The sequence below is a fragment of the Rhinatrema bivittatum genome, chromosome 1, assembly GCF_901001135.1.
Source record: "Rhinatrema bivittatum chromosome 1, aRhiBiv1.1, whole genome shotgun sequence".
Taxonomy (NCBI): Eukaryota; Metazoa; Chordata; class Amphibia; order Gymnophiona; family Rhinatrematidae; genus Rhinatrema; species Rhinatrema bivittatum.
Window position 1 is genome coordinate 409,046,524 of NC_042615.1, and position 26,556 is coordinate 409,073,079.

The 26,556-nt window shown below is 46.7% G+C and overlaps 1 protein-coding gene across 1 annotated transcript in view; it reads right to left on the minus strand.

Moving 5' to 3' along the window:
• The window catches only part of DNAH6 (dynein axonemal heavy chain 6), a 3,261,518-nt gene that overhangs the window by 2,275,902 nt on the left and 959,060 nt on the right, over nucleotides 1–26,556 (minus strand). The window contains 1 exon segment of the mRNA XM_029602297.1: nucleotides 2,403–2,583. Within this exon segment, the coding sequence (XP_029458157.1) occupies nucleotides 2,403–2,583 (181 nt within the window).

Below are 26,556 nucleotides of genomic sequence, written 5' to 3' on the forward strand. Positions count from 1 at the left end.
TAAATAAATAAAATAAAATAGGGTGGAACGAGATGAATAACTGAGTGCTCATTCTGTGGGCAGCTGTATGGCCTAGATAAAAAGCTAGAGCCCGTTTGCAGTCAAGGGTATGCAGAGCCCGTTCCCCTGGATTGGAATGGGGCCTGGGAAAGAAGATAGGTAGTATGATGGATTGATTAATGTGAAACTCCGAAACTACCTTAGGTAAAACTTTAGGGTGAGTGCGGAGTACCGACCGGTCCTGCAGGAGTTTAGTGTAAGGCGGATAGGTAGCTAAGGCCTGTAACTCACTAACCCTGCGAGCTGAAGTGATAGCCAAAAGGAAAATCACTTTCCATGTGAGATGTTTTAGGTCACAGGAGTGAAGAGGATCGAATGGTGGTTTCATGAGATGACTGAGAACCAGATTAAGGTCCAGAGAAGGGGCCGGAGGACGTAAAGGTGGCTTGATGTGGAGCATGTAACGAGGGGTTGTACTGAAATAGGGACATCCCCAACACCTTTATGGAAGGCGGCTACTGCACTGACATGCATTCTGATGGAAGATATCTTAAGATCTGACTCTGACAAATGCCAGAGATAGTCCAAAAACCTTGGGATTGGACAGGAAAATGGATCAAGGACTGAGAGGTGCACCATGATGTGTACCTTTTCCATTTGTAGGAGTAAGATTTTCTCGTGGAAGGCTTCCGTGAAACAATCAAGACACGGGAAACTGGATCTGAAAGGTTAAATGGCTGAAGTATTAACCTTTCAACATCCATGCCATCAGAGACAAGGCCTGAAGATTGGGATGGCGCAGGCACCCGTGGTTCTGAGTTATCAGGAGTGGGTCATTTCCCAAGGGAATGTGCCTGCGGATGGAGAGATCCTGGAGTATTGGAAACCACACTTGGTGTAGCCAGTGAGGTGCTATTAGGATCATGGTTCCCTTGTCCTGACATAGCTTCACTAGGGTCTTCGAGAGAAGAGGAAGTGGAAGGAATGCATAGAGTACACCAGTTGCCCACGAGAGGGAGAGTGCACCTCTGGGCTGAGAGCCTCTGCTGCGAATAAGAGAGCAGTAGTTGTCCACTTTGTGGTTCTGAGGGGACACAAAGAGATCTGTCTGAGGATATCCACATTGTTGGAAGATTGAGGCCGCTACCAAGGGGTTGAGAGACCACTCGTGCGGTTGGAAGATGCGACTCAACTTGTCTGCCAGTACATTATCCACTCCTGGCAAGTAGGTGGCCTTGAGGTACATCGAGTGGGAGAGAGCTTCCTCCCAAATCTGAATTCTGAATGAAATCATGCCTGTGTACGCCTGTGCAATTTGGGCGCTCAAGGCGTGACGTCACGACGTTTGACGTCACGACGATTGACATCACAGCTTGTGACGTCAGCGTTCGCTAATGCACTGCCTTGAGCGCCCAAATTGCAAGCACAGGCGTACACAGGCGTGCATTCATTCACCTTCGCCGGCGGGGGCAGGGGAGCCAAAGCGGCTTCCAGCAGCCTCCGCCGGCGAAGGTGAATGAATGCAATTTGGGCGCTCAAGGCAGTGCATTAGCAAACGCCGACGTCACACGCCGTGACGGCAAACGTCGTGACGTCACGACTTGAGCGACCAAATTGCACGCACAGGAGCACATTCATTCACCTTTGCCGGCGAGGGCTTCTGGAAGCTGCTTTCGCCGCCAGCTGCTCCCAGGAGGCAGGGGAGCCGCGGTGCCTGCCTCAGGAGGAAGAGAGAGAGAGAGAGAGAGAGGACTGTTCAAAGAAAATTCACATGCAGTAAGTTTACTTTTATTACACTTTATTCACTTTTGTTTTTATTTTAGCCCTGCGCCTTGCTTCGGGAGGGGGGTAGAGAGGACTCGCAATCCCCCCTGGTACCTGTCATTTCAAACGTCATTTGAAATGACATTTGAAATGACAGGTACCAGCGCACCCAGGATACTGTATAGGCGCTGTATAGCGCTCTATACAGTAAAATGGATTGCGCGGGCCTAACGCTTCACGGACGCTTCTTGGACGCGGCTTGCATTTGCATGCTATTTAAATACAGTATCGAGCGGTAGGTGATCCGAACTGTGCGTACGGCAAACGCGGGTGCGGCCGGCACTAATGCACCTCTTCCTACCGCTCCTTACTGTATCGGCCTGTCTGTTAGGTGGTTAGATCCTTTTTGAAAACTGCTGTCCATAAGTCATTGTAGACAGTGCATCAAAAATCTACTATACCAATTTCCAATGGTTAATTTTAAAATAAAAAGCATACATATGTACATATATACTCTATATAAAACTTTGCAATCAATATTTTATATTATAGTATTTCTTGTTTTATTATTGTTGCCTAATCACAAACAACTAACTTATTATTAATGATGAACCACTTAACATGCACTTGTGTCATACCGGGTTGGGTAGCTGCTCGAAGAGCATTTGGAAGACGATTAACTTTTCTCATGGTTTCTTTCCAGGATTTATCCACTTGTAAAAACATCTTAGCTTCCGCAGGCAACTGTCTCTGAATATCTGGAGCACTAAAAATACTTTCCAAGTAAAGCCAATTTCTCTGACATATCAGCCATTCATCCTAAAATTTTAAAAAAATGTATGTTATTAGGAAGAAAATGTTTATAGGTATGTAGTTATGTGACCAAATCCAAAGTTGCACATTTGGAGGGGAATTTTCAAATGATATGTGTGTAAACAAAATTGCACATCTGCGTGTAAACTAGCAGGATTAGGGATAGATTTTAAAAGGTGCGAGCGCGAGTCCATGTGCATGCACTTCCCGGCGTGCACACATGGTCGTGCCGATTTTATATCATTCGCACGCCGAATGTGGGACACGAGCACAGGGGGACCTAATTTTGTAAAAGTACACCCGGCGACAAAAATCGGGCCTTCCTCCGTTCCCTCCCAGTCCACTCCAATTTAGGAGCGGACTGAGAGGGAACATCCAGACCCCCCTATCTAAACCCTCTCCCTCTTCCCCTTTCCTCCCCACCCCCTAAACTCTACTTTTTTGTTTTCTTTTTCTATTTACTTCAGCTCCCGAGCTGAAGTAATTTATGCACACTGGCCAAATGCCAGCATACGCATCCCCAGGACAGCGGCTTATGGCCACTGTCCTGGCCAGCCTCTGTCCCTCCCTGCCCTTCCCCATCCAGAACACACACCTCTGGCCTGCCCCATTTTCAGGGCCCGGCAATTATGCGTGTATTGTCACTTACGTGCCATTTTGAAAAAGGCCTGGCCACGCTCGTAAGTGACAATATTTGCGAGCATGGCCGATTTAAAATTCGGCCGTAAGTGTGTATATGCTATTTTAAAAACCACAACATATGTGATATATCAGGAACCACGAGTAAACTTGCACATGTAAAAAAGGAGCAGATCAGGGGTATTTTGGGGAGGTGCCAACATTCCTGGGCATAAATAGCTATTTTACAACCTGCCAAAGTGAAGTGCAAACATTTTTTGCTTGTGTATATTTACTCCTGCTCAATATCTGGTGTAAATGATCATAAACATCTTAAAAGTGAAAAAATAACTGGGTAGGGGGTCTGAGTGAAATGGAGGGACAACAAGCTCAAGAGCCAGGAGGTTCTTCATTAGCTGCAAATGAACTGGGCAAGCTGATAGACAAATTGGTAAAACTACAGTGTGCGTCTTGTAAAATTCCCTGTCTTATGCATGTAAAAGCCGACTTACGGGGGGAAATTACATGAGTAAAATCTATGCATATCCTTTTAAAATTCAAAGTACAAATTGTTAGGATTTGTGGACCCTTGCCCTGAGGTGGGGTTGGCGCTACCTGCGGGGTTGAGCCCTGCAGGTCCCCACCGTTGGTAGGCGAGGCTGGCCAGGAGAAGAGGCAGACAGGAACTCAGCCAGTACCAGCCCTCGTTCCCCAAAGGTTGAGCCCTTGAGAGCCGGGGCCGGCTGGTCTTAGGTGGGCCTCTGAGTAGGTGGTCCCGAAGGACACAGGCGGCTTGAAGCAGGGAGTGTCAGAGGGTTCAGATTCAGTCCAAGGTTGAAGAACCCTGGAGAAGAGACAGAGAGAAGGCCTCAAATGATGAGATGCTATCGCAGTTCCAGAGGCAGTAGAGCAGGACCACGTGGGGCAAGCCCTGTGGGGAGGAAGTGCAGGAACAGAGACCTGAGTAATAGGCTCTGAGCGGGGAATCCGCTGTGACAGGTTCTAGCGGGTGAAGCGCTGAGGCACTACCTGAGATGCGGCAGCACAGTAGCAGGAACCTATGAAGTAGAACATAAGAATATAAGAACATAAGACATTGCCATGCTGGGTAAGACCAAGGGTCCATCAAGCCCAGCATACTGTTTCCAACAGAGGCCAAACCAGGACACAAGAACCTTACCCAAACACTAAGAAGATCCCATGCCACTGATGCAATTAATAGCAGTGGCTATTCCCTAAGTAAATTTCATTAATAGCCGTTAATGGACTTCTCCTCCAGGAACTTATCCAAACCTTTTTTGAACTCAGCTACACTAACTGCACTAACCACATCCTCTGGCAACAAATTCCAGAGCTTTATTGTGCGTTGAGTGAAAAATATTTTTTTCCGATTAGTCTTAAATGTGCTACTTGCTAACTTCATGGAATGCCCCCTAGTCCTTCTATTATTTGAAAGTGTAAATAACCGATTCACATCTACTCATTCAAGACCTCTCATGATCTTAAAGACCTCTATCATATCCCCCCTCAGCCATCCCTTCAGATAACTCATTCGATAGAATATTAGAAGATACAGTTTCTCCCAAGGTTCCGCCTGCAATTTGCTGTCCAGCCATTTCTCCCCCTTCCAGGCCTTGCTCGTTTCTCCCGGCTCCCGCTGCGATTCCCGCTCCTGGTTACATAGAGCACGTCGGATCTATTTCAGCACTCACCAGGCTCGAGGACCTCTGGGATATCGGTGCTGGAGCTGTAGGTGAGTCCAGAGGGTTTAAGGCAGTTTCCCCAGGGTAGGCCGCTGTTCCTCCTGCGATCGACTCAGCGGGGCTTGGCTCCTCCACCTTCGGATACCTTACAGTTAGCTCAGTAATAGTTTGCTGTTCAGAGGGTAGGGGGTGAATTGCGGGATATACCCTCACAGAAAAATCAGAAGAAACTCCGACAGCGTTCTGAGCTGTACTGCTACAATGCCACCATCTTGGCTCCTCCCCCCTCCTCCAATAATTATTAAATCAGTACCTAGTTGTGGTTGTTTACAATGTTACAATGAAAGATAATATGACTGCTGTCATATTATCACAAAAGTTATCATGTAAACTGATGTGATACCCATGTTTGAATGTCGGTATATAAAAAGAAATAAATAATAACTATTTCTAATCTATGTCTCAAATGCAATACCAGCATAGGCACTTATTACCTAATTTTCTGGGACTGTTACTGAGATCTTACCTTCTGGGAGAGCCTGTGCAACACGTGTTCTCAAATGCTACAAATAGCCCTTTCCTTGAAATCAGATCTGTGGTTGTTTGGACACACGGCGTCCCGTTCCCCCCCCCCCCCCTCAATGAAAATGCAGACCCACTTATTTCTAGATAGAGCAGGACTAATGGGGAAAAAGGTAATCCTATTGAGATGGCTTGACGAGCAAAGTCCCCAATATGAGCAGTGGATGAGGAAAATGACACATTTATGCTCTTTAGAATATGCTATTGCCTGATCTACATCCTTGAAAAAGTTCTCCACCAACCAAATAATATGGGAACCCTTCTTAAAGTAGCTTACTCCTACGGTCGGAAAAAAGGCAACCTTGAACTTGTCTGATCCCTGAAATTTCACATTTTAGTTGGATGAGAATAGACTGGATTGGATGTGTCTGTTAGGATGTTTATAACCCTACTCCTCCATCCATAATCCTTCTACTTTTATACCTAGGTCTCATAAGGCCTTTATTGCATTGCATTGCATTAACTTAATACGGATTTATGCACATGCATACGTCTAGTCATGGATGGGTCTCTATCTGCGTCATTACCCACACATGTGTACGCAAACCATTTCAGAACAAGCTCAGAGAGAGGAGTATGTTTTTTATACATTTCTATTCGTCACATACGTGTATGTTTTTTGGCTCTGCCTCCAGATAACATAGAATGGATATAGAGCTTACCAAGGAATAGAGAAGGGGACAGGGAAAGGGGGGGGGGGACATGGGGAGAAAGGGGGGGAAAGGGTAATGGAGGGAAGTTAAAGGAAAATTGTTCAACCCATTTGTTGTATTACTGGTTTTGTATCGATGTATCAAACCTTCATAAATAAATAAATACATTTTTTTTAAAAAGGAGATAGAGCAGCTTTTAAACTAAAACAAAGAAAAAAGCTGACCGTCGCTCAGCAGCGCATGGTTCAGAGGGAGGTATCTTCAAAGGTTACTAATGATGCATTAGAATTGCGGCATCCAAACAGTGAGGTTCCAATAATAAGAAAAGTAGTCCAAGTGCCTGTAACTAAAAACTCATCTGAGCTAAAAAATTCTAACTTATCCCTATCAATTTAAAAAGAAGAATGAAAATACAAACAAAAAACAAACTTTGAAATGTTTATATGCTTACTAAGAAGTAAGATGGAATAATTAGAATGTATAGCAGTGAATGATGACATAGACTTAATTGGCATCTCAGAGACATGGTGGAAGGAGGACAACCAATGGGACAGTGCTATACCGGGGTACAAATTATATCGCAATGACAGAGAGCAGCACCCGGGAGGCGATGTGGCGCTTTAAGTCCGGGATGGCATAGAATCCAACAGGATAAACATCCTGCATGAGGCTAAATGCACAATCAAATCTTTATAGGTAGAAATCCCATGTGGGTTGGGGAAAACTATAGTGATAGTATACTACCGTCCACTTGGCCAAGATGGTGACACAGATAATGAAATGCTAAGAGAAATTAGGGAAGCTAACCAAATTGGTAGTGCGCTAATAATGGGAGATTTCAATTACCAATTTTATAACAAAAGGAGTCAATACAGTAACCCAATAGGTAAAACTGTCAGTAATAAGGGCAACCGAATAAGATTTAAATTATATCCTAAGTGACGGTGTCATCAAGCCAGATGTTGTGATTTTAACCCAAAACCCAACCGGTCCTCTATTCATTCACCATCACTAAAAAACTTGATTTTATTAATTGAAAAAATAATTTTTTTGAATTTTTGAAATTATTTTTTATTTTATCATAAAGTTAAAAAGTCAGTCAGAAAGACGTTCAGAAACAGTCTTTGATAGACACTCAACTCCGTTGACAATGTGAAGAAGAATTGATAAGCAATCTCTCAATACAAGGTATAAACACACAGCCCTACACGGCCGGTGTTCGCAAAACAAGGAAAGTTTTTCCTCCTTGCGATGAAGAAGAACTTCTGAGACTTCGTGTCCATCTTGAACTGGCAAATACTCCTTTGTTGATACTGTTCAGATGCCCCTGAGGAAGCTTGTTTTGCAAAACACCGGCAGTGTAGGGCTGTATTTATACCTTGCATTGAGAGATTTTTTATCAATTCTTCTTCACATTGTCAACGGAGTTGAGTGTCTATCAAAGACTGTTTCTGAAAGTCTTTCTGACTGACTTTTTAACTTTATGATAAAATCAAAAAAATTTTCAAAAATTCAAAAAAATTATTTTTTCAATTAATAAAATCAAGTTTTTTAGTGATGGTGAATGATTAGAGGACCGGTTGGGTTTTGGGTTAAAATCACAATGTCTGGCTTGATGACACCGTCACTTAGGCTATAATTTAAATCTTATTCGGTTGCCCTTATTACTGACAGATTTCAATTACCCCAATATTGACTGGGTAAATGTAACATTGGGATATGCTAGAGCAGTGGTCCCCAAACCTGTCCTGGAGGGCCACCAGCCAGTCGGGTTTTTGGGATATCCTCAATGAATATGCATGAGAGAAAATTTGCATGCACTGCCTCAATAACATGCAAATTTTCTCTCATGCATATTCATTGTGGATATCCCAAAAACCCAACTGGCTGGTGGCCCTCCAGGACAGATTTGGGGACCACTGTGCTAGAGAGATAAAGTTCCTGGATGGAATAAATGACAGTTTTATGGAGTAATTGGTTCAGGAACCGACAAAAAAGGGAGCAATTTTAGATCTAATTCTCAGTGGAGCACAGGAGTTGGTGAGAGAGGTAATGGTGGTAGGGCCGCTTGGCAATAGTGATCATAATATGATCAAATTTGAATTAATGACTGGAAGGGGAACAGTAAGAAAATTCACGGCTCTCATGCTAAATTTAACAGGGAAACTTTGATAAAATGAGAAAAACAGTTAGAAAAAACCTAAAAGGAGCAGCTACAAAGGTAAAAAGTGTGCAAGAGGCATGATCATTGTTAAAAAATAACATCCTGGGGGGCGCTGTCTGCCGCGCTAGAAAATGGCGGCTTGTAACTGAGGCTCCGAGCACAGCACAATTAGCCTCATCAATTTACCCTATAAAACTTACTCGGAATCGGCGACTTACGACGGGGACTGTAACAGCAAGCAGGGCGAATTTAATTCGCAAGGGCAAACGAGCGGATAGCGCCGAAGAGAACACGGTCAGCCGCAGTAAAGATTCGGGCGGCCTGCCTCCCCGTTCGCCATTTTGCCGCGTGTGAGTGCCGGCACGCTCAACGGAGCGGGAGAAACTTGGGCACACATACCTGCCCAACACAGCGGAAGCCCCAGATCTCTTCCCGGAGTACAATCGTTGCGGCAGAAGGTAGCTCACGGCACCCGAGACATGCTACGGAGAAAGACTCCAGGTAGGAGCTCCCCCGCCCGCCATTTTGCTCCACGCGGCAGTGATACACCTCCAGGGCAGGGTGAGTGTGGTGGCCGGCACTTGGAGGGGGCTGAGGGAATGCGTCAGAGAGGCAAGTTTGAATAAAAGCCACAAGATCCCTGGGAGATACTTCTCTGCCTACTACTGCATTAATTAGTACTGGGGGAAAGATAAGAGGCCAGGAGTTGGAGATTGAACACTTCCTCGGGCCGCCTTCCTTCTCTCCCCTCCGGTTACTCCTTCACAGCAGGGGAACTCAGTCGCTGCCCATACTGCAGGTTAAGAAGCTAAGAAGCTACGGAACATTTGAGTTTTATAACATACAGTGTACATCTGGTTTTTGCTGACTGCTTCGGGTAAGAGGGGAGCTGAGGAGAGAGAGGTGAGGAAGGACTGCACAGCGACTGCAGGTGTCACGCAGCACACAGAGCAAAAGGGAGCTAAAGGGGGCAGTGGACTGCAAGGTACCCCGGTCCTCGGGTACTCACAGTTGGAAGACAAATAAATAAACAGCTAAAGAAAAGTAAATAGCACATTTAAAATAAGGACTAAACAAACTTCTCCATCCGTGCAGAGCTGTGAGCTACGGGGAGTACAGGCTGATTAGCTTTAAAATATCCCATCCTTGAGTGGCTGTTTGTGCTAGGGGCCCAGGCCCGGTTGACACCAAAACCAGAACTGTGCTGAAATAATTATTGAATATCTGTGGACTGGAGAAAAGGGAAAGAACGGAGTGCATACAGGAAACAGGTATCAAGTGGCCCAGCCATTAGACAAGCAGGAGAGGTGAAGAGACAGGAGGTGGCAGAGGCTACATCTAAGCTTCTGCTTTACCTCATCAAAGACTGGCAAGGAAGGCCGGAAGAATTCCCATACGGCACAAGCAACGGACTTGCACTTAAACCTATCTACAATAACTGGTGGAAGTGGGAGCAGGAGTGAGTCAGGCAGAATGCTTGTCCAGCGAGCCTCAAACTATCATGAGCTATTAGTAGCAGTCATGTGGGGAGCGCTGGTGGATGTTACCATGAAGTGAGCACATATATGTCGGATGTTGCCTCCCCCTTCTCGCCTCGGGTTCCTCCCCGTTCGTTTATGTCAGACTCCAGAAAGCTTTCAGTCTGAACCTTGGCAGCTCGCTTCTATACAGATAAATCTTCATTAAGATACTTCAGATCTATTAAGATATAATTGAGACAGACTTACTCACCCTAAGAGCAGGATGGCGACGCGCCGAAAAGCGGCAGATCTAAAGCAATTTGCTTTCAGCAAATTAGCGGGAGACATTCTACATGAGGATACGATAACCCCTTCTACTTCTCAGGATCTACGGAATATAGGAGAAGACACAGCTGAAGTGGGACTGGGAGGCTCGGTGATTGCCCCGGTGGATCCAGTTCCGGAATTTCCCATGCGGGAAGAAATGCGTGGATGGTTTATCGAACTTCGGTCGGAAATGCGGAACCATAAAGCAGAAATACTTGCCTGCATAGAGAATATGAAAGAAGATATTGCGTCACTCGGCTACCGCGTGGATGAATTAGATGGGAGAGCGGATGGAGAAAGTGTCCAGATGGAGGCTTTAACGGCCCAAATGAAGCAGTTCACGACGGAATTGGAAACCTTGGGGAATAAGGTGGAAGATCTTGAAAACCGATCCCGCAGGTCTAACATACGTATCAGAGGGGTTCCTGAGGAAGAGCAGTATGCAGATAGTATGCAGACGGCGATGGACATTTGTCAAGATCTGTGGTCCTGTTTCGGGACCCCATCAAAGGAGCAAGATCGCACTTTTCAGGTGGACTTGGAAAGAGCACATCGAGCCCTAGGTCCCAAACGCAATAATCAACCCAGGGACATCATCATTAAATTTCTTCACTACAAACAAAAAGAAGAAATTGTTAAGCTGGCTCGGGCCCATCCCCAATGGAAATGGCACAACTTAGATATTCTCGTCTATAATGATTTGGCGCCCTCAACACTGCAAAAGCGGTTCTTACTGCATGAGGCGACAGCTGCCTTGCGCCAGGCCGATATCCGCTATCACTGGGCCTTCCCCTTTGCCCTGATTTTTCAGCATCAAGGCATCTCATACAGATTTAAAACGCTAGCGGAGGCTGCTGAATGCTTCACTCAGGCCGGTATCAATTATGCTTTCACACCAGCTCCAAGGCCGGCGCTACCAGCGGTATCGGATGTGGGTATGCGATGGAGGAGACAGGGGCCGGGCCATGGCAGGCTTAGAAGACGACCTGCAGACACCGGAAATTCAACTACCGACAAAGGCCGAGGAGGACTGATAGTTCTCAGGAACTTTCCCACGGGGTTGGGGAGCAGTGATTAACAATAAGAAGTCCATGCTACGTTTAGAATCAACAGTTCTTGGGGTTATCTGTAACTGTTTCAATGTTGATGAGTCTTTTCAGTTTGTGACTATGCATTGGAAGCTATGTTCAGCTCAAGATAAATGTTGTGTTAGTATTTGAAGCATAGGGGTCTGGTTGGCGGGAGGGGGGATGGCGGCCAGGAAGTGGCGGTACCTGACTAGCGCTCCCCCCGGGGGGGTAGATTCGCAGATGAAGGTGAGCGAATCTCTAGTGGTTCAAACGAAGGGGATAAATCTAGGTAGATTCAGCATATTCTTTCCTCACCATATGGGAGCCTTAGTACATAGTCATGGTATATCAAATACCCAATGCCATTTAAAAGGAGGCGTTCCGCAGAACGATCTCAATAAAGCCAGAGCGATGATTCAGTTCCCATTAGATAATGGTTAAAATAGTTTCATTAAACGTTAAGGGTCTCAATACCCCTAGAAAGCGGTTTCTTCTCAGAAAAGAATTACTACATCAAAAGGCAGATATAGCATTTATTCAGGAAACACACTTAAAGCATAAGCACGAACATCTGTTACAGTCTAAAGAATTTCCACACGTATTTCTGGCGGCCCGAGGGTTGGAGGCTAAATACTCAGGAACAGGGATTTTGATCTCAAAACACTTGGTATTCGAGTTTCTTTCCTGCATTACCGATCCGCATGGGAGGTTCCTTATTTTGAACATCCAGACAGGCTCGAAAAAATTAACATTAGTAACGGTCTATGCCCCTAATAGGGATGCTGGGCCCTTTTGGAAGGAATTACATGGGGTTCTGGCTGCAAGGGCGGAAGGGCCAATTATCTTAGGGGGTGACTTAAATATTGCGCTCCGACCAGAACTAGATATGTCTAAACCGCACTCTCAGATGTCTAGGCACAGTAGAAAGGCAGTGCGGAACCTTATGTATGATTGGAATATGGTTGACATATGGAGAAATAGATACCCCCAATCTAGGTCATACACGTTTTTTTCTGCACCTCATGATAGCTATTCACGCATAGATTATTTTTTGGTGGATAAACTATTAGGAAACCAGGTACAGGGGGCAGAGATAGAAGTTATCACCTGGTCTGATCACGCTCCCATACTTTTGGACATTGATCTCGGTGATCAGGATGTGGGAAGTAGATTTTGGAAGTTAAATGAATCCCTATTACAAGATGTGGGGTTTGTACAGATTTTGAATGATCAAATGCAGGATTACTTCCATTTGAACTCTGGAGGGTAGGCATACCCTAGCTCAGTTTGGGAATGCTCCAAGGCTGTGGCAAGGGGGATTCTAATCTCCCGAGCATCGGCGTGCAAACGCCAAGAACAAGAGTCCAGAAGGGTTTTGCTGAGTAAAATTGTGGCGCTATCGAAGGTACAGATGAAGACCCACTCTAAACAATGCTATAGGAAGTTACTTGCCCTCAAAGACGAGCTAGCGCAACTTGATAATAAACGTATTCTATATGCTTTAGAATCTCTAAAACAGAAATATTACGAAGGGGGGAATAAGGCAGGTCGTCTGTTAGCATGTCAGTTGCGGGCTCGGATCTCCCAAAATAATATCTTAAAAATTAAAAATTCTGAGGGTGAGATGCTCACCGCTTCGGCGGGAATACGCAAGGCTGTCTCTGACTTCTTTCAGAATCTGTACAAGTCTGAAGATTCCATACAACAGAATGATATACGTGAATATCTGCACCAGCTAGAAATACCGAGTTTGGCAGATGAGCAACGACAGAGCCTGGATGCCCCGATTCAATCTAGTGAGATTGAGATGGTGATTAAGTCATTGAAATCTGGTAAACCACCAGGGGTAGACGGGCTCACTGGGATATATTATAAAAAATGTATTTCTATAGTGGCGGAGCCCCTAGCCCAATATTTTAACAATCTCAGAGACGGTAAAGGAATAACCGTTATTCCAAAGCCTAGAAGAGACCCGGCATGCTGTGGCTCCTATAGACCCATCTCGCTCCTTAATGTGGATCTCAAAATCCTGGCTCGGGTCTTAGCTCAGAGATTAAATAAATTCCTTCCACAGCTGGTACATACTGACCAAGTGGGGTTTATTCCACAGCGCATGGCGGCAGATAATATAAGAAAGGTCATTGATCTCATTTGGTGGGCTCGCAGAACTCAGACTCCAGCGGTTTTACTGTCCTTGGATGCCGAAAAGGCCTTTGACTTGGTACATTGGCATTTTCTGTTTTCAACTTTAAGGCATATGGCGTTTGGACCTTTCTTTTTGCAATGGTTGCAGCAATTATATGCTAACCCGACAGCTAGGGTCAAAGTGAATAATGGTTATGGCCCCATCTTCCCTATAGGGAGGGGCACTAGACAGGGGTGTCCATTGTCACCCCTGTTATTTGCCTTATATCTCGAGCCCTTAGTGACGTGGATTCGTAAAGCCAATGATATAAATGGAATTCGACTGGGATCTGCAGAGTACAAGGCATCATTGTTTGCTGACGACATTTTATTAACACTAACAACCCCGGCCTCGTCACTGGAGGGGGTTACCCGAGAACTAAATTGATTTGGTAAAGTAGCAGGCCTTAAAGTGAATTTCGCTAAGTCAGAATTACTTAATGTGACCTTGTGCCCGGACGAAGTGCAAAATATTCGCAGCCAGTTTCCGTATAAATGGGCGAAATCCCACATAAAATATTTAGGGGTCTTTTTAACAGCCCGATTACCTGACCTATACAATCTCAATTACAATCCCTTGATAAATAATATAACCCTGGATATGAGTCGTTGGAACAGGTGCACTTTCTCCTGGCTGGGTAGAATAGCCATCACCAAAATCACCATTTTGCCTAAATTTCTTTATCTGTTTTCCTCTTTACCAGTGAGCGTTCCCACGCCTATGATGGCAAAAATGGATCTTTGATTTCATATGGCGCAGACGCCCGCCACGTCTAGCACGTCAGGTGTTATATCGACCAAAGCTGCAGGGAGGACTAGGGGTTCCCAACCTCCTTTGGTACTATAGAGCAGCCCAGTTGAGGGCCTTAATGGATATTCACCGTAATACAGAAATTAAGCAATGGGTGTCCATCGAACAAGCAATTCTGGGTCCAATGGCGCTACGAGCTATATTTTGGCAACCGCGGAACTCCTGGTGGGCAATTCAGGACACCACATGGTCTCTACGGGACACTCTGAATATTTGGAAGCAGAGTAGTAAGCAATTAGTCGGGGCATTTCAATATTTTTATCAATCATCCCTTCTGTATAACAGGCAGGTTCCTCAGTCAGCTGTATGGAAGAAAGTGGGTGTAACTACAGTTGGTCACCTGATGTCCCAAGGGTCTATCCTCTCCATGCAGGGATTGATGGATATTTCCTCCTTTAATCCGAACGATTTCTTAGCATATGCCCAAGTAGTTCACTTTATTCGGGATCTACAGCGCACCAAAGTGTTGCGACCAAATCGCTCATTGTTTGAAGCTATGGTGCAATATAGTGACAGAATAAAAGGGCCCATTTCTAAAATTTATCATGCTTTCTTCCCTGACAAGCAGGAAGCTAGCACGTTTAAAAAACACTGGGACATGGATTTAGGAGAACAACTAAGTACTCAGACATGGGAGGCCATATTATACTGTGCCAGGAAATGTTCGATTTCAGCGGGATTGCGTGAACACTGTTATAAAATGATATATAGATGGTATTTTACCCCAGACAAAATTCATAGGATATACCCGGCTGCGTCAGACTTGTGCTGGCGCAGCTGTGGAAATAGGGGAACGTATTTTCATATATGGTGGAAATGTTCCAAAATACAGCCCTTCTGGGAGTCTCTTTTCACCTGGTTAAGTGCCCTGCTTCAAGTACCTATTCAGGCCTCTGCTATTGCGGCTTTGCTGCATGTGTATCCAGAGGTTATACAAAAGTCCCAGCAGCGCTTCTGTTCTCATGTCTTTATCGCTGCTCGCACGTTGATAGCAGCTAAGTGGAAAACAGATCAAGTGCCACAGTTGCTGGAGGTCATTGATAAACTCCATACATACTACAGGCTAGCCTCCCTAACAGCCGCCAAATATGGGAGAACGACTTCAATGATGAAGGCCTGGACACCATTATTAGAATATATAGAACAGATGTAAACTTTTTTGGGGCTAGGAGATGGGTACCTAGGGAAAAGTGTTGACCTTTAACCATAAAGAATGAGACTGTTCTTTTCTGCCTTCTATGGTAGCTCATTAGACCTTTGTTAAGCATTGGGTATGATGATTTGTTATAACTGCTCTGATTGTTCTATTATTAATGTGGAATACATCATTGCATTTCATCATTACTTATAGATTTATAACTGGGAAGCTATAGCTCCTCTAAGATGGTGAGGGTGGGGTGGGTGGGGGAATGTGGGGAAGTATTCTGTTTACATATTAATATTGTAATGTCATTGATATATCACCTGAAAAAGATCAATAAAAGTGTTAATTTAAAAAAAATAAATAAATAACATCCTAGAAGCAAAGTCCAGATGTATTCCACACATTAAGAAAGGTGGAAGGAAGGCAAAATGAATACCAGCATGGTTAAAAGGTGAGGTGAAAGAGGCTGTTTCAGCCAAAAGATCTTCATTCAAAAACTGGAAAAAGGATCCAACAGAAGAAAATAGGATAATGCATAAACATTGGCAAGTTAAATATAAGACTTTGATAAGACAAGCTAAGAGACAATTTGAAAAGAAGTTGAACGTAGAGGCAAAAACTTACAGTAAAAACTTTATAAAATATATCTTAAGCATGAAGTCTGTGAGGGAGTTAGTTGGACTGTTAGATGATCGAGGAGTTAAAGGGACACTTAGAGAAGATAAGGCCATCGTGGAAAGATTAAACTATTTCTTTGCTTTGGTGTTTACTGAAGAGGATGCTGGGGAGATACCTGTTCCAGAGAAGGTTTTCATGGGTAATGATTCAGATGGACTGAACCTAAAAGATGTGGTAGGCCTGATTGACAAACTGAAGAGTAGTAAAGCAAATGTTGCTTACCTGATGTAACAGGTGTTCTCACAGGACAGCAGGATGTTAGTCCTCACAAATGGGTGACATCGAGGATGGAGCCCACCACGGAAAACTTCTGTCAAAGTTTAACAGAACTTTGATTGGCCCCTACTGGGCATGCCCAGCACGGCACTGACCCTGCAGCCAGCAGGGGTCTCCCTTCAGTCTGATTTTCAAAGCTACAGGCAGTGCCTAAAAAGTAAAAAATAAAACGAACCCAACACCGCGGGGTGGCGGGCGGGTTTCGTGAGGACTAACATCCTGCTGTCCTGTGAGAACACCTGTTACATCAGGTAAGCAACATTTGCTTTCTCACAGGACAAGCAGGATGGTTGTCCTCACAAATGGGTGAGTACCGAGCTGAGGATGTCCTGACTTACACCAAATGCACCCAACGGCGTGCAACAGGCACAACAACTGGGGTGGAATTTGGGAAAGGGCATCCGCACCCTCCCGGGAAGGTGGAAGGGTGTTGGTACATTACGTTGGAAAAAGGTTACGCAAGACAGATTGGCCGAAGATGGAGTCCTGTCTTCCAGCTTTATCCAAACAATAGTGGGCTGCAAAGGTATGGAGAGAACTCCAGGTTGCAGCTTTACAGATGTCAGGAAGCGGCACCGATCGAAGGTGTGCTACTGAAGTCGCCATGGCCCTCACAGAGTGTGCTTTAACAGGGTCTTGAAAAGGAATGCCAGCTTGCTGATAGCAAAAAGAAATGCAGTCCGCCAACCAGGTGGAAAGAGCCTGCTTACCCACAGGTTGTCCTAACTTGTTAGGATGGAAAGAGACAAACAATTGAGTGCCCTTCCTGTGAGCAACTGTACGGTCTAGATAAAAAGCTAGAGCTCGTTTACAGTCTAGGGTATGCAGTCTGTTCCCCGGAGTTGGAGTGGGGCCTGGGAAAAAAGATAGGTAGTATGATGGATTGATTGATATGGAACTCAGAAACTACCTTAGGTAAAAATTTTGGGTGAGTGCGGAGTACCGCCTGGTCCTGCAGGAGTTTAGTGTAAGGCGGATAGGTGACTAAGGCCTGTAACTCACTAACCCTACGAGCTGAAGTGATAGCCAAAAGGAATAATACCTTCCATGTGAGATACTTTAATTCACAGGAGTGGAGAGGTTCGAAAGGTGGTTTCATTAGACGACCAAGAACCAGATTAAGGTCCCAAGATGGGGCCGGAGGACGTAAGGGTGGCTTCAGATGGAGCAAGCCTTTAAGAAAGCGTGTTACCAGGGGTTGTACTGAAATAGGGACACCCTGTATACCTTTATGGAAGGCGGCTACCGCACTGACATGCATCCTAATGGAAGAGGTTTTAAGACCTGATTCTGATAGATGCCATAAATAGTCCAAGAACTTAGAGATTGGACAGGAAAGGGGATCAAGGAACTGAGAAGTGCACCATGATGTGTACCTTTTCCATTTATATGAATAGGATCTTCTGGTGGAGGGCTTTCGTGAAGCTATCAGGACACGAGAAACCGAATCCGAAAGGTTAAATGGCTGAAGGACTAACCTTTCAACATCCATGCCGTCAGGGACAAGGCTTGGAGGTTGGGATGGAGGAGGCATCCGTCGTTTTGAGTGAGCAGATGCGGATCCGTTCCCAGAGGGATGTGCCTGCGGATGGAGAGATCCTGAAGTATGGAAAACCACACTTGGCGTGGCCAGTGGGGTGCTATCAGGATCATGGTTCCTCCGTCCTGGCGAAGCTTCACGAGAGTCCTTGACAGAAGAGGAAGTGGAGGGAATGCATAGAGCAGACCTGTCGTCCACTTGAGGGAGAAGGCATCCCTCGGCCGAGAGTGCTGGCTCCGAATGAGAGAGCAGTAAGTGTCCACTTTGTGGTTCTGTGGAGAAGCAAAGAGGTCTATGTGGGGATAACCCCACTTGTGAAACAGAGAGGTCGCTATCAGAGGATCAAGTGACCACTCGTGTGGTTGGAAGACACCGCTTAGCTGGTCTGCCAACATATTGTCTACTCCCGGCAGGTAAGTGGCCCTAAGGTACATGGAGTGGGAGAGGGCTTCTGCCCAAATCTGCGCAGCTTCCTGACACAGAAGGAAGGAGCCTGTGCCTCCCTGCTTGTTTATGTACCACATGGCCACTTGGTTGTCTGTCTGGATTAAGATTATCTGATTCGATAGATGATCTTGGAAAGTTCTGAGCGCGTAGCGGATTGCTCGAAGTTCCAAGAAATTTATCTGGTGTTCGGCTTCCTCTGGTGACCATAACCCTTGGGTTTGGAAATCGTCCACATGGGCTCCCCAACCGATGTGGGAAGCGTCGGTGGTTAGGGTTACTTGTGGATCTGGTAGGAGAAAAGGCAATCCCTGAAGGAGGTTGACTTGAGTCGTCCACCAGGTTAAAGACAGGCGTAGCGCTTGTGTAACTGTGACTATGGAGGACAGAGGCTGAAGAGCTTGAATCCATTGGTGTCGCAGAGTCCATTGTGTTACTCTCATAGCTAGTCGGGTCATGGGCGTGACTTGAACCGAGGATGCCATGTGTCCTAGGAGAATGAGGAATTGGCGAGCCGTGGCAGTGTTCTGAGACTGGAGCTGGCGAGCTAGGGACATGAGAGTTTGGACCCTTTGAAGCGGAAGGTAGGCCTTTGCCTGTAAGGTGTCCAAGTCTGCCCCAATGAAGGATAAGGTTTGAGATGGGACTAAGCAAGATTTCTCGTAATTGACAAGAAACCCTAAGGAAAGGAGTGTCTGAATTGTCAATTTTAGGGAGGATTGAGCAATCTGAGGGGTGGAGGCCCTGATTAGCCAATCGTCCAGGTAGGGGTAGACGTGGACACCTTCCTTCCTGAGGAATGCTGCTACTACGACGAGACATTTGGTAAAGACTCGTGCAGCAGACGCCAGACCGAAAGGTAGTACCCGGTATTGATAATGGTTGCGGCCTACCAGAAAACGCAGATACTTGCGATGGGATTGTGTTATCGCAATGTGGGTATAAGCGTCTTTGAGGTCGAGAGAGCACAGCCAATCCCCCCTTTGCAGCAGAGGGAGCAACGAGCCCAGGGTTACCATCTTGAACTTTTCTTTTTGAAGGTACTTGTTGAGGGCCCGAAGGTCCAAAATGGGACGTAGTCCCCCTGATTTCTTTGGTATTAGGAAGTACCTGGAGTAGAATCCCTTCCCTCGTTGAGAGGGAGGGACGGGTTCTATAGTATTTGATTGCAGAAGAAGGGATACTTCCTGTTGTAATTGAGTCAAATGGCTGGTTAGACTCCATGCTTGAAGAGGCGGGGAGTCTGCCGGAAGAGTTATGAAGTTGAGGTGGTAACCCTGTGCGATAATCGCTAGCACCCACTGATCTGAGGTGATCTGTGTCCAGCGTTGTAAAAAGTGGTACAGTCGACCCCCCACAGGGATGTCTGGAAGAGGGATCTGGCATGTGCTCCCTACAGGGAAGTCAAAGGCCCGCCGCAGGCCCAGGAGGTGGGGCTACAGCAGGTCTTTGTTTTCTAGGCTGGCGTGGCTGAGGTCTGTTGGAGGACCGTGCAGGACGTGGCCTAGCCGATGGAGGATAGTAACGACGTGGCCGAAAGAACGACATTTTAGAGTGCTTCTTAGGTGGTTGTTTGGAGGACACCACAGGTGGAATAGATGAGAGTTGTTTCAACGTCTCGTGGTGATCTTTTAATTCTGCTACAATTTGCTGAATTTGTTCTCCAAACAAATTGTCCCCTAAGCAGGGTAAATCAGCTAGACGATCCTGGACCTCTGGGCGAAGATTGGATGACTTTAACCAAGCCCAACGTCTGGCTGAGATGGCTGTGGCTGAAACTTTTGTGGAAGCATCGAAGATGTCATAGGCCGTTCTAATTTCGTGCTTCCCTGCCTCAAATCCTTTATGAAGAAGGGCTTGAAGCTGTGGTTGGTATTGGTCCGGCAAAGTGTCAGCGTAGTCTTGCATCTGCTTAAGGATGGCTCTGTTGTATTGAGTCATGTAAAGTTGATATGAAGCTATGCGTGAAATCAACATAGCTCCATGATACACTTTTCGTCCCACACTATCCAGGAATTTATTGTCCTTGGTAGGTGGAGTGGAAGAGTGTGGCTTTAGACGCTTGGCCTTCTTTTGCGCGGACTCAACCACAACAGAGCGATGATCCAGTTGAGGCTTCTGAAATCCTGGTGCTGACTGGACAAGATATGTGGAGTCAGCTTTCTTGTTAACAGGTGAAACAGAGGAAGGAGATTCCCAGTTTTTCTTTAAAAGATCCAGAAACACCTGGTGAATAGGGATGGAAGCGATGATTTTAGGAGCATCCAGAAATTGGAGCAGTTCCATCATCTGGTGTCTGTCATCGGTCTCAGATTGTAGCTGAAAAGGTACAATTTCTGACATCTCCTTCACAAAATTAATAAAAGAGAGATCCTCAGGAGGAGATCGTTTTCTACTCTCTGTAGGAGATGGTAGTGAAGGTAAATCTGTGTCAGAAGATGTATCATCACCCCAGGTATCGTAGGGATCATGTGGGGCTTGAAGCCCTGAAGGACCTGGTTGAGGATCCGAAGGCATCGAGTGAAATCTTGATGGAATCGGTGCTGCAGGGGGAACTGAGAATGGCATCGAGGGCTTCGGTGCTGCCGATGGAATCGGTGCCGGTCTCGGAATCGATGGAGCCGAAGGATAAATCGGTGGAGAAATACGAGAAGGCACCGATGGGACCACCTCGGAAAGGGGAATCAGGAACGGTGTTTCTCCTGCCGATGAAAAACCTGTCGGAGACGGTGGTGTTGTCGGTGCTACTGGAATCACCGATGGAAGTGCCGTCATAAGAGCCTCCATGCGGCGCAGTAGCGGTGCTAGAGCTTCCACCAGAGGCTCGGTGGTCGGTTCCCTCCCCGGTGGCGGAGTCGGTGCCGGGGTCGGTGCCAGAGGCGGTGCCGGAATCGGTGCCGGAGACGGTGCCGGTGGAGGCTGCAACTTTTGCATCGCTTTCTCGATGGCCTCCTGGACCAGCCGGTCCAGTTCTGCCCGGAGACCAGGGGTAACAATACCCGGCTCGACGGGAGAGGGAGGCTGAGGCAGAGCCGGAGGGACCACCGTAGCCGGTGGGATCACGGCTCCCACACCCCGAGAGGGTGAGGGTTTCCTCGGTGCCTGCGAACGAGACGTGGACGGTGCCAGGTCTGGCCGAGGCTTTTTAGTCGGTGGCTCGGCCTGTACGAAGGTCGATGGCTCTGGATCCTCGACGGGCCGAGACTTGTGCCGTCGATGGCGATGCTTGTCCTTCCGATCTCCTCGCCCATCCGGGGACGGGACAGGAGTCGACGGCCGAGAAGTCATCGATGGTGGACGGTCACCGGAGGGTTGACGGTGATGGTGCAACTTCGACGGTGCCGGTTCCGATGACGTCGATGCTATCGATGGCGTTGGGGTGGGTGCATGGAAGAGGAGCCCCATCTTCTCCATCCTGGCTTTGCGCCCTTTGGGTGTCATTAAGGCACATTTGGTGCAAGTCAGGACATCATGCTCACTACCCAAACACAAAACACAAACCCTATGAGGGTCTGTGATTGACATAGTCCGGGTGCAATCCGGACATCGACGAAACCCCGTCGCCATGGCCTTGGGCCAAAATTTAGCCGCGGGATCGGTAGTTGCCAACAGGCCTCGAGGGCCAAAATCGACGGAAGTCGATGAAAATCGGCAAAAAACTTACCGGATTCCGCGAAGTTGAAAAAAATTTGTTGAAGGGAGACCCCTGAGGGGCAAATTTTCTTCGGAAGAAAAAAACCGAATTCCTGTCAGGAACATGGTAAGAAGAGCTCCTTTCGCCGCGTGGCAACTGCTGCGCGGAAAAAAGAAGACTGAAGGGAGATCCCTGCTGGCTGCAGGGTCAGCGCCGTGCTGGGCATGCCCAGTAGGGGCCAGTCAAAGTTCTGTTAAACTTTGACAGAAGTTTTCCATGGTGGGCTCCATCCTCGATGTCACCCATTTGTGAGGACAACCATCCTGCTTGTCCTGTGAGAAATGTAGTGTATTTTGATTTTCAGAAGGCGTTTGACAAAGTTCCTCATGAGAAGTTTCTAGGAAAAGTAAAATGTTATGGGATAGGTGGTGATGTCCTTTCGTGGATTATAAACTGACTAAAAGACAGGAAACAGAGAGTAGGATTAAATGGACAATTTTCTCAGAGGAAGGGAGTGGGCAGTGGAGTGCCTCAGGGAACTGCATTGGGACCCGTACTTTTCAATATATTTATAAATGATCTGGAAAGGAATATGACAAGTGAGGTAATCAAATTTGCAGATGATACAAAATTATTCAGAGTAGTTAAATCGCAAGTGGATTGTTATAAATTGCAGGAAGACCATGTGAGACTGGAAAATTGGGCATCCAAATGGCAGATGAAATTTAATGTGGATAAGTGCAAGGTGATGCATATAGGGAAAAATAACCCATGCTATAGTTACACAATGTTAGGTTCCATATAGTAAATGTTGCTTACCTGTAACAGGTGTTCTCACAGGACAGCAGGATGTTAGTCCTCACATATGGGTGACATCACAGGACAGAGCCCAATCACGGAACACTTTTATCAAAGTTTCTAGAACTTTGACTGGCCCCTACTGGGCATGCCCAGCATGGCACTAACCCTGCAGCCAGCAGGGGTCCCCCTTCAGTCTTGTTTTGAAAGCTACAGGTAGTGTCGAAAATAAAATAGAATGAACCCAACACCGCGGGGCGGCGGGCGGATTTCGTGAGGACTAACATCCTGCTGTCCTGTGAGAACACCTGTTACAGGTAAGAAACATTTGCTTTCTCACAGGACAAGCAGGATGGTAGTCCTCACATATGGGTGAGTACCGAGTTGAGGATGTCCGAACATGCACCAAATGTACCCAACGGCATGCAACAGGCACAACAACTGGGGTGGAATTTGGTAGAGGGCATCCTGAACCCCACCGGGCAGGCGGAAGGGTGTTGGTACGTCACATTGGAAAAAGGTTACGGAGGACAGATTGGCCGAAGATGGAATCCTGTGTTCTGGCTTTGTCCAAGCAATAGTGGGCTGCGAAAGTATGGAGAGAACTCCAGGTAGCAGCTCTGCAAATGTCAGGAAGCGGCACCGATCGTAGGTGTGCTACTGAAGTCGCCATGGCCCTCACAGAGTGTGCTTTAACACGGTCTTGAAAAGGAATGCCTGCTTGCTGATAGCAAAAGGATATGCAGTCCGCCAACCAGGAGGAGAGAGTCTACTTACCCACAGGTTGCCCTAATTTGTTTGGATGGAAAGAGACGAATAACTGAGTGCTCTTCCTGTGGGCAACTGTACGGTCTAGATAGAAAGCTAGATCCCATTTACAGTCAAGGGTATGCAGTGTCTGTTCCCCTGGGTTGAAGTGAGGCCTGGGAAAGAAGATAGGAAGTATGATGGATTGATTAATGTGAAACTCCGAAACTACCTTAGGTAAGAACTTAGGGTGAGTGCGGAGTACCGCCCAGTCCTGCAGGAGTTTAGTGTAAGGAGGATAGGTGACTAGGGCCTGTAACTCACTAACCCTGCGAGCAGAAGTGATAGCTAAAAGGAATAACACTTTCCATGTGAGAACCTCTCCACAGGAGTGGAGAGGTTCAAAAGGTGGTTTCATGAGCCGACCGAGAACCAAATTAAGGTCCCAAGAAGGGGCCGGAGGACGTAAGGGTGGCTTGATATGGAGCAAGCCTTTAAGAAATTGTGTTACGAGGGGTTGTATCTAAATAGGGACATCGCCGATTCCTTTATGGAAGGCGGCTACAGCGCTAACATGCATTCTAATGGAAGAGGTCTTTAGACCGGATTCTGATAAATGCCAGAGATAGTCCAAGAATTTTGGGATTGGACAGGAAAAGGGATCAAGGGACTGCGAGGTGCACCATGATGTGTACCTTTTCCATTTATAGGAATAAGATTTTCTTGTGGAAGGCTTCCGTGAAGCAATCAGGACACGAGAAACTGATTTGGAAAGGTTAAGTGGTTGAAGGATTAACCTTTCAACATCCATGCCGTCAGGGACAAGGCTTGAAGATTGGGATGGAGTAGGCATCCGTCGTTTTGAGTGATCAGATGCGGGTCCGTTCCCAAGGGAATGTGCCTGCGGATGGAGAGATCCTGGAGTATGGGAAACCACACTTGGCGCGGCCAGTGAGGTGCTATCAGGCTCATGGTTCCTTTGTCCTGACGTAGCTTCACGAGAGTCTTCGAGAGAAGAGGAAGTGGAGGGAATGCATAAAGCAGACTGGTTGCCCACGTAGGGGGGAGAATGCATCTCTGGGCCGAGAGTGCTTGCTCCGAATTAGGGAGCAATCATTTTCCACTTTGTGGTTCTGAGGGGACGCAAAGAGGTCTATTTAGGGATAACCCCATTGCTGGAAGAGAGAGATCGCTACCGATGGATTGAGCGTGCGATTGGAAGACACGGCTCAGTTTGTCTGCCAAGACATTGTTCACTCCCGGCAAGTAGGTGGCCCTGAGGTATATCGAGCGGGAGAGTGCTTCCGCCCAAATCTGCGCAGCTTCCTGACACAGAAGGAAGGAGCCTGTGCCGCTTTGCTTGTTGATGTACCACATGGCCACCTGGTTGTCCGTCTGAATCAGGATTACGTGATTCGATAGGCAATCCTGAAAAGCTCTGAGAGCATATCGCATCGCTCGAAGTTCCAGGAAATTTATCTGGTGTTTGGCTTCCTCTGGAGACCAAGATCCTTGCATCTGTAGATTGTTTACATGACCTCCCCAACCGATGTTGGAAGCGTTGGTGGTGAGAATGATTTGAGGATCTGGTAGGTGAAAAGGCAGTCCCTGGAGGAGATTGGTGTGATCTTTCCACCAGGCGAGAGATAGACGGAGTGCGTCGGTGATGTAAATAATGGTTGACAGAGGCTGAGTGGCTTGAATCCATTGTGACCTCAGAGTCCAATGCATGACTCTCATGGCCAGGCAGGCCATTGGTGTCACATAGACTGAGGACGCCATGTGTCCCAGCAGGACGAGGAATTGGCAAGCTGTTGCTGTTTGTTGAGACTGCAACTGGTGAGCTAGAGACACGAGGGTTTGAACTCGCTGCTGAGGAAGAAAGGCTTTTGCCTGTAAGGTGTCCAAGTCTGCCCCAATGAAAGATAAGGTTTCAGATGGGAGTAAATAGGATTTCTTGTAATTGAGAAGAAATCCTAGAGATATTAGAGTGTGAACGATCAGGTTCAGGGAGGACCGAGCAACTTGCTGGTTTGGGGCCCTGATCATCCAGTCGTCCAGATAGGGGTAGACATGGACACCTTCCTTCCTGAGAGAGGCTGCGACAACTACGAGGCATTTGGTGAAAACTTGTGGTGCTGTTGCTAGGCCGAAAGGGAGCACTCGATATTGGTAGTGCTTTTGGCCTACTAAAAAGCGGAAATACTTGCGATGAGCCGGAGCTATCGCAATGTGGGTGTAAGCGTCTCGGAGGTCTAGAGAGCAGAGCCAGTCTCCTCTTTGTAGCAGAGGTAGAAGAGGGCCTAAGGTTACCATTTTGAACTTCTCTCTTTGAAGGGCTCGTAGGTCCAGAATTGGACGAAGTCCTCCTGACTTTTTTGGAATCAGAAAATACCGGGAATAGAATCCTAGGCCTTGTTGTGAAAGAGGGATAGGTTCTATTGCGTTTGACTGGAGAAGGAGGGAAACCTCTTGCTCCAGAAGGACAGAGTGACCGGTTAATCCCCATGTTTGCAGAGGTGGGGAGTCCGGTGGAAGATTTAAGAAGTTTAGGTGGTAACCCTGAGCAATGATTGCTAGCACCCATTGGTCGGTTGTGATTGAGTGCTACTTTTCGTGAAAGTGACCTAATTGACCTCCCACTGGTATGCTTTGTAGAGGAATCTGGCTTCCGCTCTCCAAGTGAAAGTCAAAAACCCGAAGCAGGCCCTGGCTGGGGAGCTGCTTGCGGTTTTTGCTTTCGAGGCTGAGATTTTTGATAAGGCCTCGTCGGTCTGGATCTTGTTGGTGGGGGATAATACTTTCGTGTACGGAAGAATGATTTCTTAGAGTCCTTCTTGAAGGGCTGTTTAGAAGGGAAATCAGAAGGTATCGATGAGAGCTGTTTGAGGGTCTCATGATGGTCCTTTAATTAAGCAACTATTTCCTGAATTTGTTCTCCACATAGATTATCCCCTAAGTAGGACAGGTCAGAAAGTCTTTCATGAACTTCTGGGCGAAGATCAGAAAACTTGAGCCAGGCCCAGCACCTTGCCGAAATGGCAGCTGCAGACACTCTAGTGGAAGTGTCAAAAATATCATAAGCTGTTCTAATTTCATGTTTTCCTGCTTCAAAGCCCTTACTTATAGGGGTTTGAAGATGTTGT